The sequence below is a fragment of the Gnatocerus cornutus genome, chromosome 1 (genome assembly GCF_029298725.1).
Source record: "Gnatocerus cornutus isolate USDA-ARS CGAHR chromosome 1, icGnaCorn1.1, whole genome shotgun sequence".
Taxonomy (NCBI): Eukaryota; Metazoa; Arthropoda; class Insecta; order Coleoptera; family Tenebrionidae; genus Gnatocerus; species Gnatocerus cornutus.
Genome location: NC_142233.1, coordinates 19,442,558 through 19,455,295, shown reverse-complemented (window position 1 = coordinate 19,455,295; position 12,738 = coordinate 19,442,558). Strand labels below are relative to the sequence as shown.

The window sequence follows — 12,738 nt, the reverse complement described above, 5'->3', positions numbered from 1 at the left end:
ATTACACACTCTGAGAACTTTAATGGTGTCTAATATCTTCAAACATAAAACAATATGTAATAAAAGTAATATAAAAAATGTTTTAAACTTAGATAATACTGAATATATGTAAATGTAATAAACATGTAAAAAAACACTCCTAGAAGCGCTTAAAATGAATTACATATTGAGGATAAAAATCATCGTCTTCGTACTTCACGTAAACACTCCCAGGAATATTTCTTGTGGTATCGTACGATAGCGGAGGTATCCTTGTCAAGTGATTTCCCACAGTAGACTTACATTTCAAAACTTTTGCAAGAATTATGACATTTTCTCGAATTCGAGTATAATGTTTAGCGTAGGAAACCATCGGTGAAAAAGAAACCCCTTGACCGAATTTATGGCCTCTTGCAGTTCCACATTTCCTCCAATCAAAATTAAACTTGCAAATGCCATCAATGCACTCTTCTCTTGTACCATGAAACAAAGAACATTCAGAAAGATCACTATTTTCCTTTTGTAATTTGTGCTTCTTTAGCAAATATTGTCCAAGAAGATACGGATTTTCCACCCGTTCCAATTTTAAAATGGTCAATCCTCGGGCAGTGGATGTAAATAAACAATTAACTTCTTTATATTCAGAAGAGGCTGAACTGATTGTTGTTAGGGTATATGATTTCTGGATATGTGTATCCCAGTTCCATCGAAGTGTCATTGGATCTCGTAAAACTTCTTCAATAATTGTTGGATTTTTCTTACACGCAGACTCCATGTTTTGAACTTCTAAAGCTAATTTAATATAAAATTATCAAAACATATATTAATTGGAATAGTGACTCACCCGTTAATCCGCAACAACGCCAATTCTAGACTGGATATGCTCGGGGTTTCACCGATGTGTGCACGACGAAATAAATGAAACGTAGTTGCCAGCGTCTACTGCGCGAATTTAAATTCGTTTTATCAAAATTAGAAATAATTCGGTCATTTGTCTTGAAATTCAGCTGATATAGGTCTAATCAATTGCAAAATATTAGTGTTTTTTTTAATAAAATAAAACAAAAAAATACTGTCATTGGAACATGGAAAAAGAATGGAAAAACACTTTGAGAAACTTTTTTTCTAATTTATTATAAACAAAATTTTCTCGACGTAGATTTTTCATCTAATCGTATAATAAGTAGTTTATTCTAATAATAAAAATATAAATGAACTTATAAAAAATCACATTTAAGTGAACTGAAAACACCTTAAAATTGAGGAGTTAACATAAATTCTCTTATAGTACATTAAACGATTTTAATACATATTTTCAAATATCTGCGTGCTATTAAAACAATTGCTTCCCATAAGTGCTTAATACATCTAGAAACACATCTGTGTTTTTCTACCTCATTAGCCACTTGTATCAATCCAACAAGTAACAAACTTACAGGAAGAAATTGAGACAATGAATTCGTATCATCTTGACATCTAAATACTTTATCATACCTTATGAAGGCACATACAAATACAGATGCGAATACAATTGAACTAAAAAGTTACATTAAAAAAAGAAATTCAGCCTTACCCCCATGGCAGTGTAATTACACCATCACTTCTTTGGTTGCCGAGAAAAGTAACATAACTGTACACGAACTTATTAAGTAACCACGCCAGTAAAATGATCTTTTTATTAAGGAACACAATAATCTACCCATAATATTAAATACTGCTAAACTTGAAACTTAGTAGTATTTTAAAGGTTAAAAAAGTTAGTGGCAGTGATGCTCAATAAAATAATAAATAAAACGTTATGTGGAGTGATTTGAAGACGGGCTTCTCTCACTAACTAATTCCAAACTGGCCTCATTTTTGAACCTATTCAACTCCGCCGTTAATTCCTGCAACAACATGGTAAAACTTCTGTAAAATGTGTAAAAAATTTACCTTTGGAAGTTCAGTTCTAACATAAGTATTAGAAAATTTCTTAACTATCCTGCTCAGGTGGTTATACAAATCGAGAAGAGGTTGCAGCGAACAACCACTTGTGATCTGGACGGTCTGTTCTAGAATTTTTTCGAGATCTTTTTGTGAACATTCCACGTCAGGAAGATTTAAAGTTCCTTCAACTGAAACGAGAAGATTAAAAATCAGATTTGGAATCAAAAGATACTCACTTGATTCGTTTAAGGCTTCGTCTATATCATCAAATTCCAGCGGATTTTCTAACAATTCTGACGGACTCATTAGATCACTCAATCTTCGACGCGGTGACCTACAAAAAATTTTAAAAATCCATACGAAGAAACACTCAAACTTCATTTACCGTAACTCTGTTACTTCTTTGAGCGTTTGTTCGTCACAATTAATTGTTAACACATCTAAATTTGAAGGTTCTTCGGGCTCTGGTGTGGTGAGCATACTATCCAAAGCGCAGACACTTATGTCTTTCGAATCATCTGAGGAATCTTTTTTATCCTCGTCGTGTTGGCTTTCAGACATTTTATTAGTCTTTTTTCGTCTCTTGATGTAACCTTGTTGCCAAGAAGATAATTTCCGTTTCCGAGAACTGTTAAGCCTGGCTGGAGACGTTCCTTCAGATTTGTCTTCAGTTTTTATCTTATCCGTCTCCTTTGTTGCGTCAGGATTCACATTTGTTGCTTCAGCTCCTTCTGCACTTTTCTCTTGGGATTCTGGCACCTCGGCGGCAATATTCAGAGTTTCTACATAAGGAAAATAGTAAAAAAGTTTTGAAAGAATGACAGTTCTTACCTGGTGTTTGAATGTAGGCAGGAAGATATTTTTGAATGCTAGCTTTTCGTTTTTGTCGCTTTTCAGAGATGTCTTGACACTTATCCTCGAAGTCGCTATCCATTTCGTTTTTGATTAAAGTGTAAGCATAATCACGAAGCGAACAAGCTCTGTGTCGGATCTGCTTGTCTGCGGATGTTCTGAATAAAAGAAATTATCACTTATATTAATAAATTTGAATTAAACACGTACTTGGCTGGATTATATTCCAAAGCATTATGTACGATGAGCTCTATATCTTTTAAAAAATCTTTGGCACACTCGTATCGATGGAAGTCGACTTTGGTCATCATCGTTTCAAGATCCATGGGTTGTTTTATAATGGTGGGATAATCAGGCACTTCTTCAGTGTCCACAGGTTTGGTAAACATATAAAACAATTTGTTATTGGCTAGTTTCTTACAAATATCCCTTAAAAATATTCTAAGCTCCCTGAGGGTATGTTCCTCTTGTTCATATAATTTTCTCGATTGTTCTTCAGTTAGTGGTGTGGGCGGTGGTGTACGAGCTTTTGGTAGGGGTGGAGGGGTCTTAGGTCTTTGTCTCTTTGGTCTGGGGGGTTTTAAGCACGTGTCTATTAAGAGAGGTTTGAAAAAAGCCTCGCGACTGGTGTCGTTGGGTAAGTCCAGCTGATACACCTCTTTGCGGTATCGAGAAAATAAATTCTGGATCTAAACAAAGTTGTTACAGTGAAAGTTATATGTAAATGGAAGTTTTACTTCATCTGGCAAGTTGTCGTAAGTTGTATCGGCAGTTGCTAAGAGCAAAATCGGTATGTTGGGATCCAATTGGGACAACTGAGTGTCCAAAATCGCTTTGACGGTGTCACCAACGAGAGCCCACCAATTGTCGATGTTTGGAATGTATATCACACTTGGGACATTTCTTCTAGCTTCACTGAATACCTATTAGACGAGACATAGAACGTTTCTCATACTAACGAAAAAATATTACTTGTATAAGAGCTTCTTCAGGCGAACGTCCTGTCTCCTTATACAACGTTGCTAAATCTAAGATATATGAATGAATATGTTCCATTTTGTACAATACAGCAGGTGCTAAATGTAGGGATTGACCACAGTCGGGGCCTTCCCCCAGAAGAAGTAATTGAGCTGGTCTGATGTTTGGCGACAATTTTACCCTATAAAAGCACAAAGCAAATAAAATTGAACACAACAATAAAATCTTACTTAGAAAGAGCTGGATTTAGAGCATGTGGGAATGAGTGTTCTAAAATGGAAAAAACGTTTTTCAACGCATCACTTAACAGTGGTTCCAAAATTAGCAACAGCTTTCTTCCCAAACCTTGGGTAATTCTGTGCGAGGCTGGTACAAGAAGAGACTTTGCTCTAAGAAAATCAATTTTCTCCACTTTGACGTTTTCCGGGTTCAACATTAATCGGTAATCTGCGTTGTAAACTTGAGGGTATGATCTTCTAAATCCTTGGATAACAGCTTCTGAACACAACGCTCTCAAATCGGAACCACAATATCCCACAGCCGTTTCAGCCAAGTAAGACAGTAGTTGTTCGCTTGGAGGCGCTTTCCACTGAGAGACGTGGACTTTAAGGATCGATTCGCGTTCCTAGAACAAAACGAGTAAGAGTTAAAAAAAAGTTGCCGTTTTACAATTAATAATAAATATACACGGCGATTTTAACCCATAATAATCACCTGTTTGGCAGGGAGCGGGAAAAACAACTCCCTATCAAATCTCCCCGGTCTGCGGAGCGCTGGATCAATAGCATCTATACGGTTCGTCGCCCCTATTACTATCACTTCTCCTCGGTTATCAAGGCCATCCATTAAAGCCAACAAAGTAGAAACGATGCTGGCATGAACTTGGTCTTGTCTGGAAGACCTAACGGGAGCTAAACCATCGAGTTCATCGAAGAAAATAATTGAAGGATGTAATTCTGCGGCTTGCTCAAAAAGCAATCTCAGCTGTTTTTCCGACTCGCCTATCCATTTGCTTAGTAAATCAGCTCCTTTACGCATAAAAAACGCCACTTTTCGGCACCCGAAACTGCACTCGTTGGCTAAAGCTCGTGCTATTAACGTTTTTCCCGTACCTAAAAACAAGCATAAAATGCTACTTTTCTAGCTTTAATAGTTGCATTTACCTGGAGGTCCATGAAAAAGAACACCTCTTGGCGGTTGAATTTGAAACTGCCTGAACACTTCTGGATACATCATGGGTAACAAAATCATCTCTTTGAGGCATTGGATATGACCATCTAATCCACCTATACTACTAAATTTGATATTGGAATCCAGAGTTTCAGGTCCAATTGGAATTATTTTACTACCCCCAGCGCCCGATTTCATTTTTTGTTCGTTCTTGGAATGCTGACCCTTTGGAGTTTTACTGTAATTTGTGTAATTAACCCAAAGTACAGATTGATTGCTCTATTTTTTACCAGTGTTTATCGGCATGACGCACATCGGTGTCAGATGAAGAACTAGAACTGGACGGAGACACCTCACGTCGTCTTGTATGACGTCTTCGATTCCTGGGAAGCTCGTGTGAACGCATCGCAGATGACTTCACTAAAATTAACAAATCAAAATCAATTGAAAAATAATTGTCACCGAAGGTATACTTGGAGGAGGTTTCGGTGGCCGATTTCTCAAAGAGTATCCTTTTCTTCCAGGTTCGGATTCAGAACTTGAACTATCTAAATTGAGTTTTTTGTTATTAAATGCCGAATTCGGTTCACTCCTCCCCTTACCAAAAGCTTTTGATTTTTTAGGCCTTCGCGTGTAACTTTCATTTATCACAATTTTGTTTTGTGTTTTGCCTCCCGGGTGCAGTTTCGTTAAAATATCACTTTCTGAAGATTTGTTAAGTTCTTCATTATTCTCCTCACTTTTCTTTTCTTCTTGAAGCGGTTCTAGCCCATTTTGTTGCAACAGTTTGTTACTACTATCATTTGAATCATCTTCAGCAGTATCTTCACTTTTTTTCTCACTGTCATCATCGTCACCTCTGGTGGATCTTCGAGATCTTTCATGTGATCGTCCGTTCACATTCGAACTTTCGTTGTTTTCTTTATCATTTGATTCACGCCTGCTTCTCAGTTCTCTCTTATTGCGATCTGTAGAAAGGAGAGAAAGCTCGCTTCTTCTACGTCTGGATGAAACTTCATTGGTTTCGTAATCGTATAGATACTTTGGATTCTTTATTTCTCTACGTTTATTGCTGTTCACATCGCCAGAGTGTCTGGTAATTCTTCTGGGTTCTTCAATGTGGTCATCTTGAGCATCGCGACTGTCTTCTTCTGAATAGCCAGGTGTGTTGAGATTTGGGTAACCCACTTTGTGCATTTGATCGTCGGCCAGCCATGACATATTTTCGAATTGGACCTTGCGTTGCCTCTTACTGCGTCTGAGTTCAGTATCTGTTAAAATAAAAACGATATTAAAAACATTGAAATGTATAACTTAAAAGTGAGTTCTTGCAGCTTCGTTTATTATGAGTCACTCAACACTTTATGTGACTGGTAGGCAAACTATTAAAAGAATTCAAAATAAATTTTATTGTTTTGTGATATCATACAAACGTTGATACGAAAAATTGTTTAATATCATTTGCTCGATAAGGTTTTCAGAAATTGGTCATTATTGCTAATTAATATCAGGTATAATAGGGTAAAATTTTCAATTACCTGACAAAGAATCTGCATAACATTTCTGGCTTATAGGCCTTAGCGAAAGGGCTGTTCTGCGCTCAATCCTCTCTAAGTGAGACCTTAAGTGACGTGGTCGACGTCGTTTTCTGAAACAAACACTTCAAAACCAAAACCGATTAAATTGTGTCACCAACCTTGCATACATATCATCATCAGAATCATTTCCATTATATAAATCCGAATCATTATGCATATTCCTTGTTGAATACACTGAAAGAGAGTGTCTTTCATCAAGTGATATTCGTTTACGGGCGTTCAAATCGTCGTTACGTAGGCTGGCTGGAAATCCACTAAATAAGCTCAAGAATAATTATAAATAAAGTCGACTTACAAGAATACTTCCTCTCGCTATAAACAAATCTGCTTCTCAATTCCCTGACGCCAAGTCCTCTTGAAGTCTCTTGTTTGGGCAATATTGTCTTTGCTTTATCTGGCGATTCTTCCCATGAAGTATCTTCAGTTGGCGAATCTTCTTCACTGCCACTAACAGATGAATCTGATTGTTCAGGAACCGATTTCTAAAACAAGCTTATTAAGTTTTATTGGATTAACAAAGATAGGAACCCTCATGCAAATTGTGACACAAGCAGATTTTAGATACAGCTAAAGGGTGAACATACCCCTGTACGATGCCGAGTGTTGCTCTCTGGCGGTGAGCCAACTGTCTCCGTACGACGTGTATTCACCATCACACCACGATAGCTGTGACAATCATTAACATTACCCACAAACGTACACCCCAGCTAACAAACAGTACTTGTACTTAACAAAAGACTTTAGCTTAAAATCATGAAAACATTAATTAATTTTAAAAATAAAGGAAATGATGATTGCGCTATTGGTGTAATGTACCTTTACCAAATTTACCATGCAAACCCAAACAATAACACAAAACAACAAAACAAAACCTGGGTTTTAACTTCAAATAGCATCTAAGGTTTTTTTAGTAAGGGTGGAGATTTGAAGGACGTAAAGGTTAGGCATGATAATACATCCTATTCTACTCTTTAGTTGTTAATGGACAAAGTAAACTACAACCGAGCTAATATTTTTGTAAAATCAATAAATTGTTGTTAAACCAAGCGCACACAACACAAAATAATAAGAAAAATATTACCCAAACAAGCAAGTGTTAGAGGTTAATTCCCTGAATTAGCAAAATCAAAACAACAATCAAGCGTTTGCAATCCTTACTGTAAAGAGTTTCACTCACAATTTCAGTTAAAAAACTAAATTATAATGTAATTTCTTCTAAAATTTGGGACAATGCACATACACAAACTGCCATTCACGTCTTTCACAAAACATGATTACCAACAGAAGAATTCGAAAAACTCTAACAATAGTGACAGCTGAAACTTAACCTGACAAAGTGGAAATCCCCAGATCTATTTAAAATTTTAAAATGTGTCTTGCTTGCCCCCATTCACTATGCGTTTTGTATGAGCGATATGTTTGTACACACATGTAATGTCATGTAATGTTTTCATACAATGATTCTGTAAATTTCAATGCAGGATATAAATAGGTTTATCTACAGGTACGCCAACATTAGTGTCCCGGCCAAAAATTACTATTAATTATGACGCTATAAAAATAATTTTTTCTACATGAAAAGGAAACGAAGCGCTATAAACTGATGTGATCAGTTTTACTCTAGTTTAACCATATCGTCGACTTAAGTTGTTAAGTTGCTAAGTCCATTTTGATTTTTTTTGGCGGAGATCGATAAATAAATAAATATAAATGTTTCTTAATTCTGAAATAATAACACATAAAAGAATCGAACGCTAAACCTTTTTGTTTTCGTTTTTTGAAAACCTTAAACACATTTTATCCAAAAATGGACTTAGCAACTTAACAACTTCAGCCGACGATATGTGAAATAAACGCAAAAAACTACGTTTTTCAAAAATCAAAATGAAGAAAATGGTGGAAAACCCAACCTGTCTTGTTCCATGTTATTAAATTAAGAATTAAAATGTGCGGTACCGAGATATTAAATAATTTTTAAAAATCGTTTTTATTTAAGATTAGATGGACGACGGCCAACTTTCTTGTTTCTCTTTTATACTTATCATTATTTTATTATTATTATTATTATTTTGTTTCGTTTTGAATTTAAATAAACATGTTTTTAGGCGACTTCAACTGAAAATGGAATTTTTAGGCTTGAAAAGCGGCCTAAAAGTGAGTCTTTTCCGGCCGCAAACATTTTTGGCCGATCTATGGTGGCGCCATCTATCCATAGTTTTGCATATTACATCAAGATACCGACATTACCTCCAATTTTATAATTATTTGGGTAAAATCCAACCGACAAACTGCTGTAAAGTGCAACAAAGACGTGTTGAATTATTGAAAATGAACTTGTCTAGCAGTGCTGCTGCAACAACATCAAAAAGTACATCAAACCTAATTCATACAAATTGTGAAGCTACACATGCCGAAACTGCAAATGTAAATAAAGAAAATATCAAGTTTTCTGAAGGATTCATAAATATTTTCAATTATTCGTTTGTAATAAATGATAAAATCTATAAATCATAAATAAAAATTAATTAACTAGTAAATTTAATGATGTCGCCTAAAAAATCTTGTGTGTATCACGGCCAAATAGTGCCATTTTGCCCTCGCCTTCTTTCTATCGCCTCGGCCATTAAAAACCGGTTCGGCCAAAAAAGAATCACTTTTTGGCCTTGGTACACAAATAACTATTATTTGAAAATTTTAGTTTATTTTCAGAACTGCAATTTTAATATGTGAACTTAAAATAACTTTTCTGATGCAATCTTTTGAAAGCTTGTAGTTTCAAGCTCGCACCAAACTTCAGTCATTTTGAACGTTTATGCAAGTATTCGGCAAGCTTATCTCAAGAATGCTTGAAAACTACACTTTGATTCGCAAGTTTGAGAAAAGTTTCCATTAAGCTTTTTTGCTTTTTTTGTTTTTTTTTGTTTGTCTTTCAAATTCAGCCAATTTTATCATGGGATATGAAATCTTGCAAACTACAGTAATTCCTTTCGAAACTCTAAATACAAAAAAAGTGGCCGTTATTTCTTAGTTTGTACAAGCACAATAGGTCGCAGTGCAAAGGTCCATCCATTATTAGCCGGTAAAGCAACTATTTAGGTATGCACTATTTTTTTTACATTATGGTGAACTGTATGTTGCCATTTAGTGATTTTTTTTAATACAAAATAGCCTGAAATGTTTTGAAATTACCGTAAAAAAAGCCAAAATTTCTTGACATTGGAAATTTTTCTATACGTTTTAGAAACAGGACTGAATCTTTAAAATTTTAACGGTTGTAGTAAAACAGACCCATTTAGTCGTTATTATAGGTAAACATTTCCACTTCTCTACCAAAACAAGAAATGTCACTATCTTGTCAAGTCCATTGACATGGATTCGTTTATTTTGACAAAACTTTCAAAATTAAACGTAACACTAGTCTCAATTTTGGTGTAAAAATTAACAGTTACCATGCCTAGCACAAAACTGGAAAATGCCACAGAAAAGAGGGGTACAAGAACGAAAAGCGCGGCCGATTTTTCAAAAGTTGGAGGTTTGTCAAATCATATTAAAATTTTACGGGACACCATAATAGTTCCGCTGCTGCACAATAACGTTTATTCGCATTTCAACGTAAAGACTCCACGTGGAGTGCTGTTTTATGGTCCTCCAGGTACAGTAGCACATCTTTCAATTGTCGTTTAATTTACAAAAAACTAGGAACTGGCAAGACTCTGGTTGCTGGTGCTTTAGCCACAGAACTCAACAAGGAAGGTTTTGGTAAAGTAAGTTTTTACCAGCGCAAAGGAGCAGATGTTCTGGATAAATGGGTTGGTGAATCAGAAAAGAAGCTTAGAACTCTATTTGAAAATGTATTTTCTCTGTCAAATCGTCTATCACTCATTTGTAATTTTAAGGCTACAAAAAGCAGACCATCTATTATTTTTTTCGACGAACTTGATGGACTAGCTCCTATTCGTTCTGCTAAGAACGATCATGTCCATTGCAGCATTGTGACTACTCTCTTAGCTTTGATGGATGGTCTTGACAGTGTTCCTGGCGTTATTGTAATTGGTGCTACTAACAGAATAGAATCTGTAGATCCTGCATTACGACGTCCTGGAAGATTTGATAGAGAGCTTTATTTCCCTCTACCTTCAACCGAAGCCAGAAAGGAAATTTTGCAGGTTTTTTTTCCTCTTTGGGATTTAACACAGTTCACTTTAATTCCTTTAACAGGTGCATATGCAAACTTGGAAACAAAAACCATCAAGTCAATTTCTCTCGCATTTATCTGAAATAACAACAGGCTTTTGTGGTTCTGATCTTCAAGCTTTGTGTGCGGAAGCTCTTCTCTGTGCCATGAAAAGACAATATCCAAATATAGAAAACTGCTTCCGCAACAAAGCTAAAGTAGACGCATCTCAGATAAAAGTCAGAATTTCCCCAAATTTAACACGAATTTAAAAGAGTGGTTTTTAGATAGACGAGATTGACTTTATTAATGCTCGCAAAAACCTGATCCCTTCATCTCATAAACAAGGGAACAAAATCCGGAAACTGAGCCCAATTATTTCTCCTTTGCTTCAAAAGCAGTTGGACACGATTTTGTCGCGAATAAAAATGTTGTGGCCACACTTTTTTAAACAGTTTTACAAGTTGCGATCGCTAATTGTAGGAATTTTTCAAAATTTTCAAAATTTTTAGGTATTTAATTGGAAGTGAAAGGTATATTGGAAGAGTTCTGTTGATTGGTTCCAATTTGCAAGGGTTAAATGCCCATTTAGTGCCAGCGATTTTGCAGAATTTTGAACATCTGCCGGCTCTGTTTTTGGACGCCACCACTTTACACAACGTAAATTTCTGTTTTTATTTTTGGGTACATTCGTTGTTTTGTTCTGATACAGTGTACAGAACGAATAAACGAACGGTTTTTTTAGTAAGCGGGAAAATTGATAAACGAAAAGTTACTGTATTTTTCAATCTTCTTCTCATGTTTTAATAATTTTCTATTTTAAGTTTCTAATTTTTTGCTAACTTCTTTTTGTAATCTTTGGCCGGTAAACGAACGTTTGACCTCTCGCTGCACAAATTACTTTGAACTGAACTTTGTAGAGAACTTTGTTGACAAATTTCTGCAAGAATTTGCCCTCCGTGCTGGTAATTCCTCGCATTGACGATTTATGGAGTTTTCTAGAGTTCACTGAACAAACGTACATTACCACACTTTTAGAAGAAATCCATGCAGGTCTACCAATTTTAATTTTAGCAACATTCGAAGACGAACTTCCCTTAATGGTAAAATTTTGTCACCGTTCTGCATTTAATTTATTCTTAATGACAGTTGCAGAATTTCTTTTACAACAACACGAGTGTCATCATTAACATCGACAACCCCTCTGTGCAAGAAGTGGAAGATTTCTTTATGCCATTGTTCTTTGGAGACTCCCCAAACAGTTTAAACTCAGTTTTATTAAACCATAAGAAAATACCTACAAATAAAAGTAACGAAACTTTGGATTCATTATACAAAAACAAAGTTTCAAGACATCCGCCTTCTGCGAAAGTATACAAATTAAAGCAACCGGGAAAAATCTGCAAACCTCCTTCCAACCTGGCGTTAAAAAAAGTGCTAAGATTAAGCGGGGATAAAGGTCACTTTCTATTTATTATGCTTAATAATGACTTATTTCTTTAGATCTGACTTGTGGAACGAAGCATTCCGATACTGAATTAAGGGGTTGTGATGTTGAGAGTTTGTGTACTTTGTGTGGATGCACGGAAAAGAAAAAACGATTATCTTTGATTCTCACTGAGTTGATCCAAAGGAGTATACGATACATAGTTAAAAGAAAATCGAATGAACGCACCAGTTCGAAAAATATTAGTTCTGTGCAAGATTACGGAGATTCAGGAGGTTGGCAAACATGGAATACGTGGCATAAAGAAAAACTAAATTTATTTCAGATGTGGATAAACAGAAAGTTTACAGTTTATGGAGGCGCACCGTTTTACGTACGGCCAAAGATATGCCTTTGGCTCATTTAGAAGTTTTATATGATACACTATCAGCTTGCATTAGCATACACAAGGAAAATTTTTCTAATTTGATCAAGGTATATTTTCAATTCCCTAAACACTGTTTTATCGTAATAGAATTTATTTAGAATCTTGAGGAGACTCTAAGAGAAATCGAAAGTGTTAATTAGAATCGTGTTCTATTTCTATAGTTGTTTAAGTGAGGTGAGTTTTAAAG

The 12,738-nt window shown here is 35.5% G+C and overlaps 3 protein-coding genes across 6 annotated transcripts; 1 reads left to right on the top strand and 2 right to left on the bottom strand.

Annotated features, from left to right (window-relative positions):
- Positions 1–139: 139 nt before the first annotated feature.
- Positions 140–888, bottom strand: LOC148180811 (protein mono-ADP-ribosyltransferase PARP12-like). Its single transcript, XM_088042446.1, has 2 exons — positions 824–888; positions 140–771 (listed from the first exon to the last, which is right to left on the bottom strand). The coding sequence occupies exon 2, from the start codon at positions 752–754 to the stop codon at positions 140–142; it is 615 nt and encodes a 204-aa protein (XP_087898572.1). The 5' UTR covers positions 755–771; positions 824–888.
- Positions 889–1,102: 214 nt separating this feature from the next.
- LOC148180810 (uncharacterized) lies at positions 1,103–7,787 on the bottom strand. Of its 4 annotated transcripts, XM_088038530.1 has the most exons (19): positions 7,681–7,787; positions 7,088–7,169; positions 6,799–6,985; positions 6,602–6,746; positions 6,444–6,553; positions 5,508–6,176; positions 5,379–5,453; positions 5,196–5,325; positions 4,899–5,143; positions 4,450–4,847; positions 3,966–4,360; positions 3,730–3,916; positions 3,495–3,680; positions 2,968–3,446; positions 2,737–2,915; positions 2,291–2,687; positions 2,142–2,239; positions 1,912–2,093; positions 1,103–1,865 (listed from the first exon to the last, which is right to left on the bottom strand). In XM_088038530.1, exons 2-19 carry the CDS (start codon positions 7,154–7,156, stop codon positions 1,776–1,778), a joined length of 4,221 nt encoding a protein of 1,406 aa, XP_087894656.1. In that variant the 5' UTR covers positions 7,157–7,169; positions 7,681–7,787; the 3' UTR covers positions 1,103–1,775. The 4 variants fall into 4 exon arrangements, with proteins under 4 accessions (XP_087894656.1, XP_087894648.1, XP_087894630.1 ...); XM_088038522.1 differs by having other exon boundaries at positions 5,379–6,176; positions 7,662–7,787; XM_088038504.1 differs by having other exon boundaries at positions 5,379–6,176.
- A 2,058-nt stretch (positions 7,788–9,845) lies between these two features.
- Positions 9,846–12,732, top strand: LOC148180809 (ATPase family AAA domain-containing protein 2-like). Its single transcript, XM_088045374.1, has 9 exons — positions 9,846–10,155; positions 10,203–10,669; positions 10,722–10,916; positions 10,965–11,140; positions 11,190–11,337; positions 11,598–11,780; positions 11,827–12,136; positions 12,181–12,399; positions 12,450–12,732. Exons 1-9 carry the CDS (start codon positions 9,954–9,956, stop codon positions 12,647–12,649), a joined length of 2,100 nt encoding a protein of 699 aa, XP_087901500.1. The 5' UTR covers positions 9,846–9,953; the 3' UTR covers positions 12,650–12,732.
- The last annotated feature ends 6 nt before the right edge of the window (positions 12,733–12,738 follow it).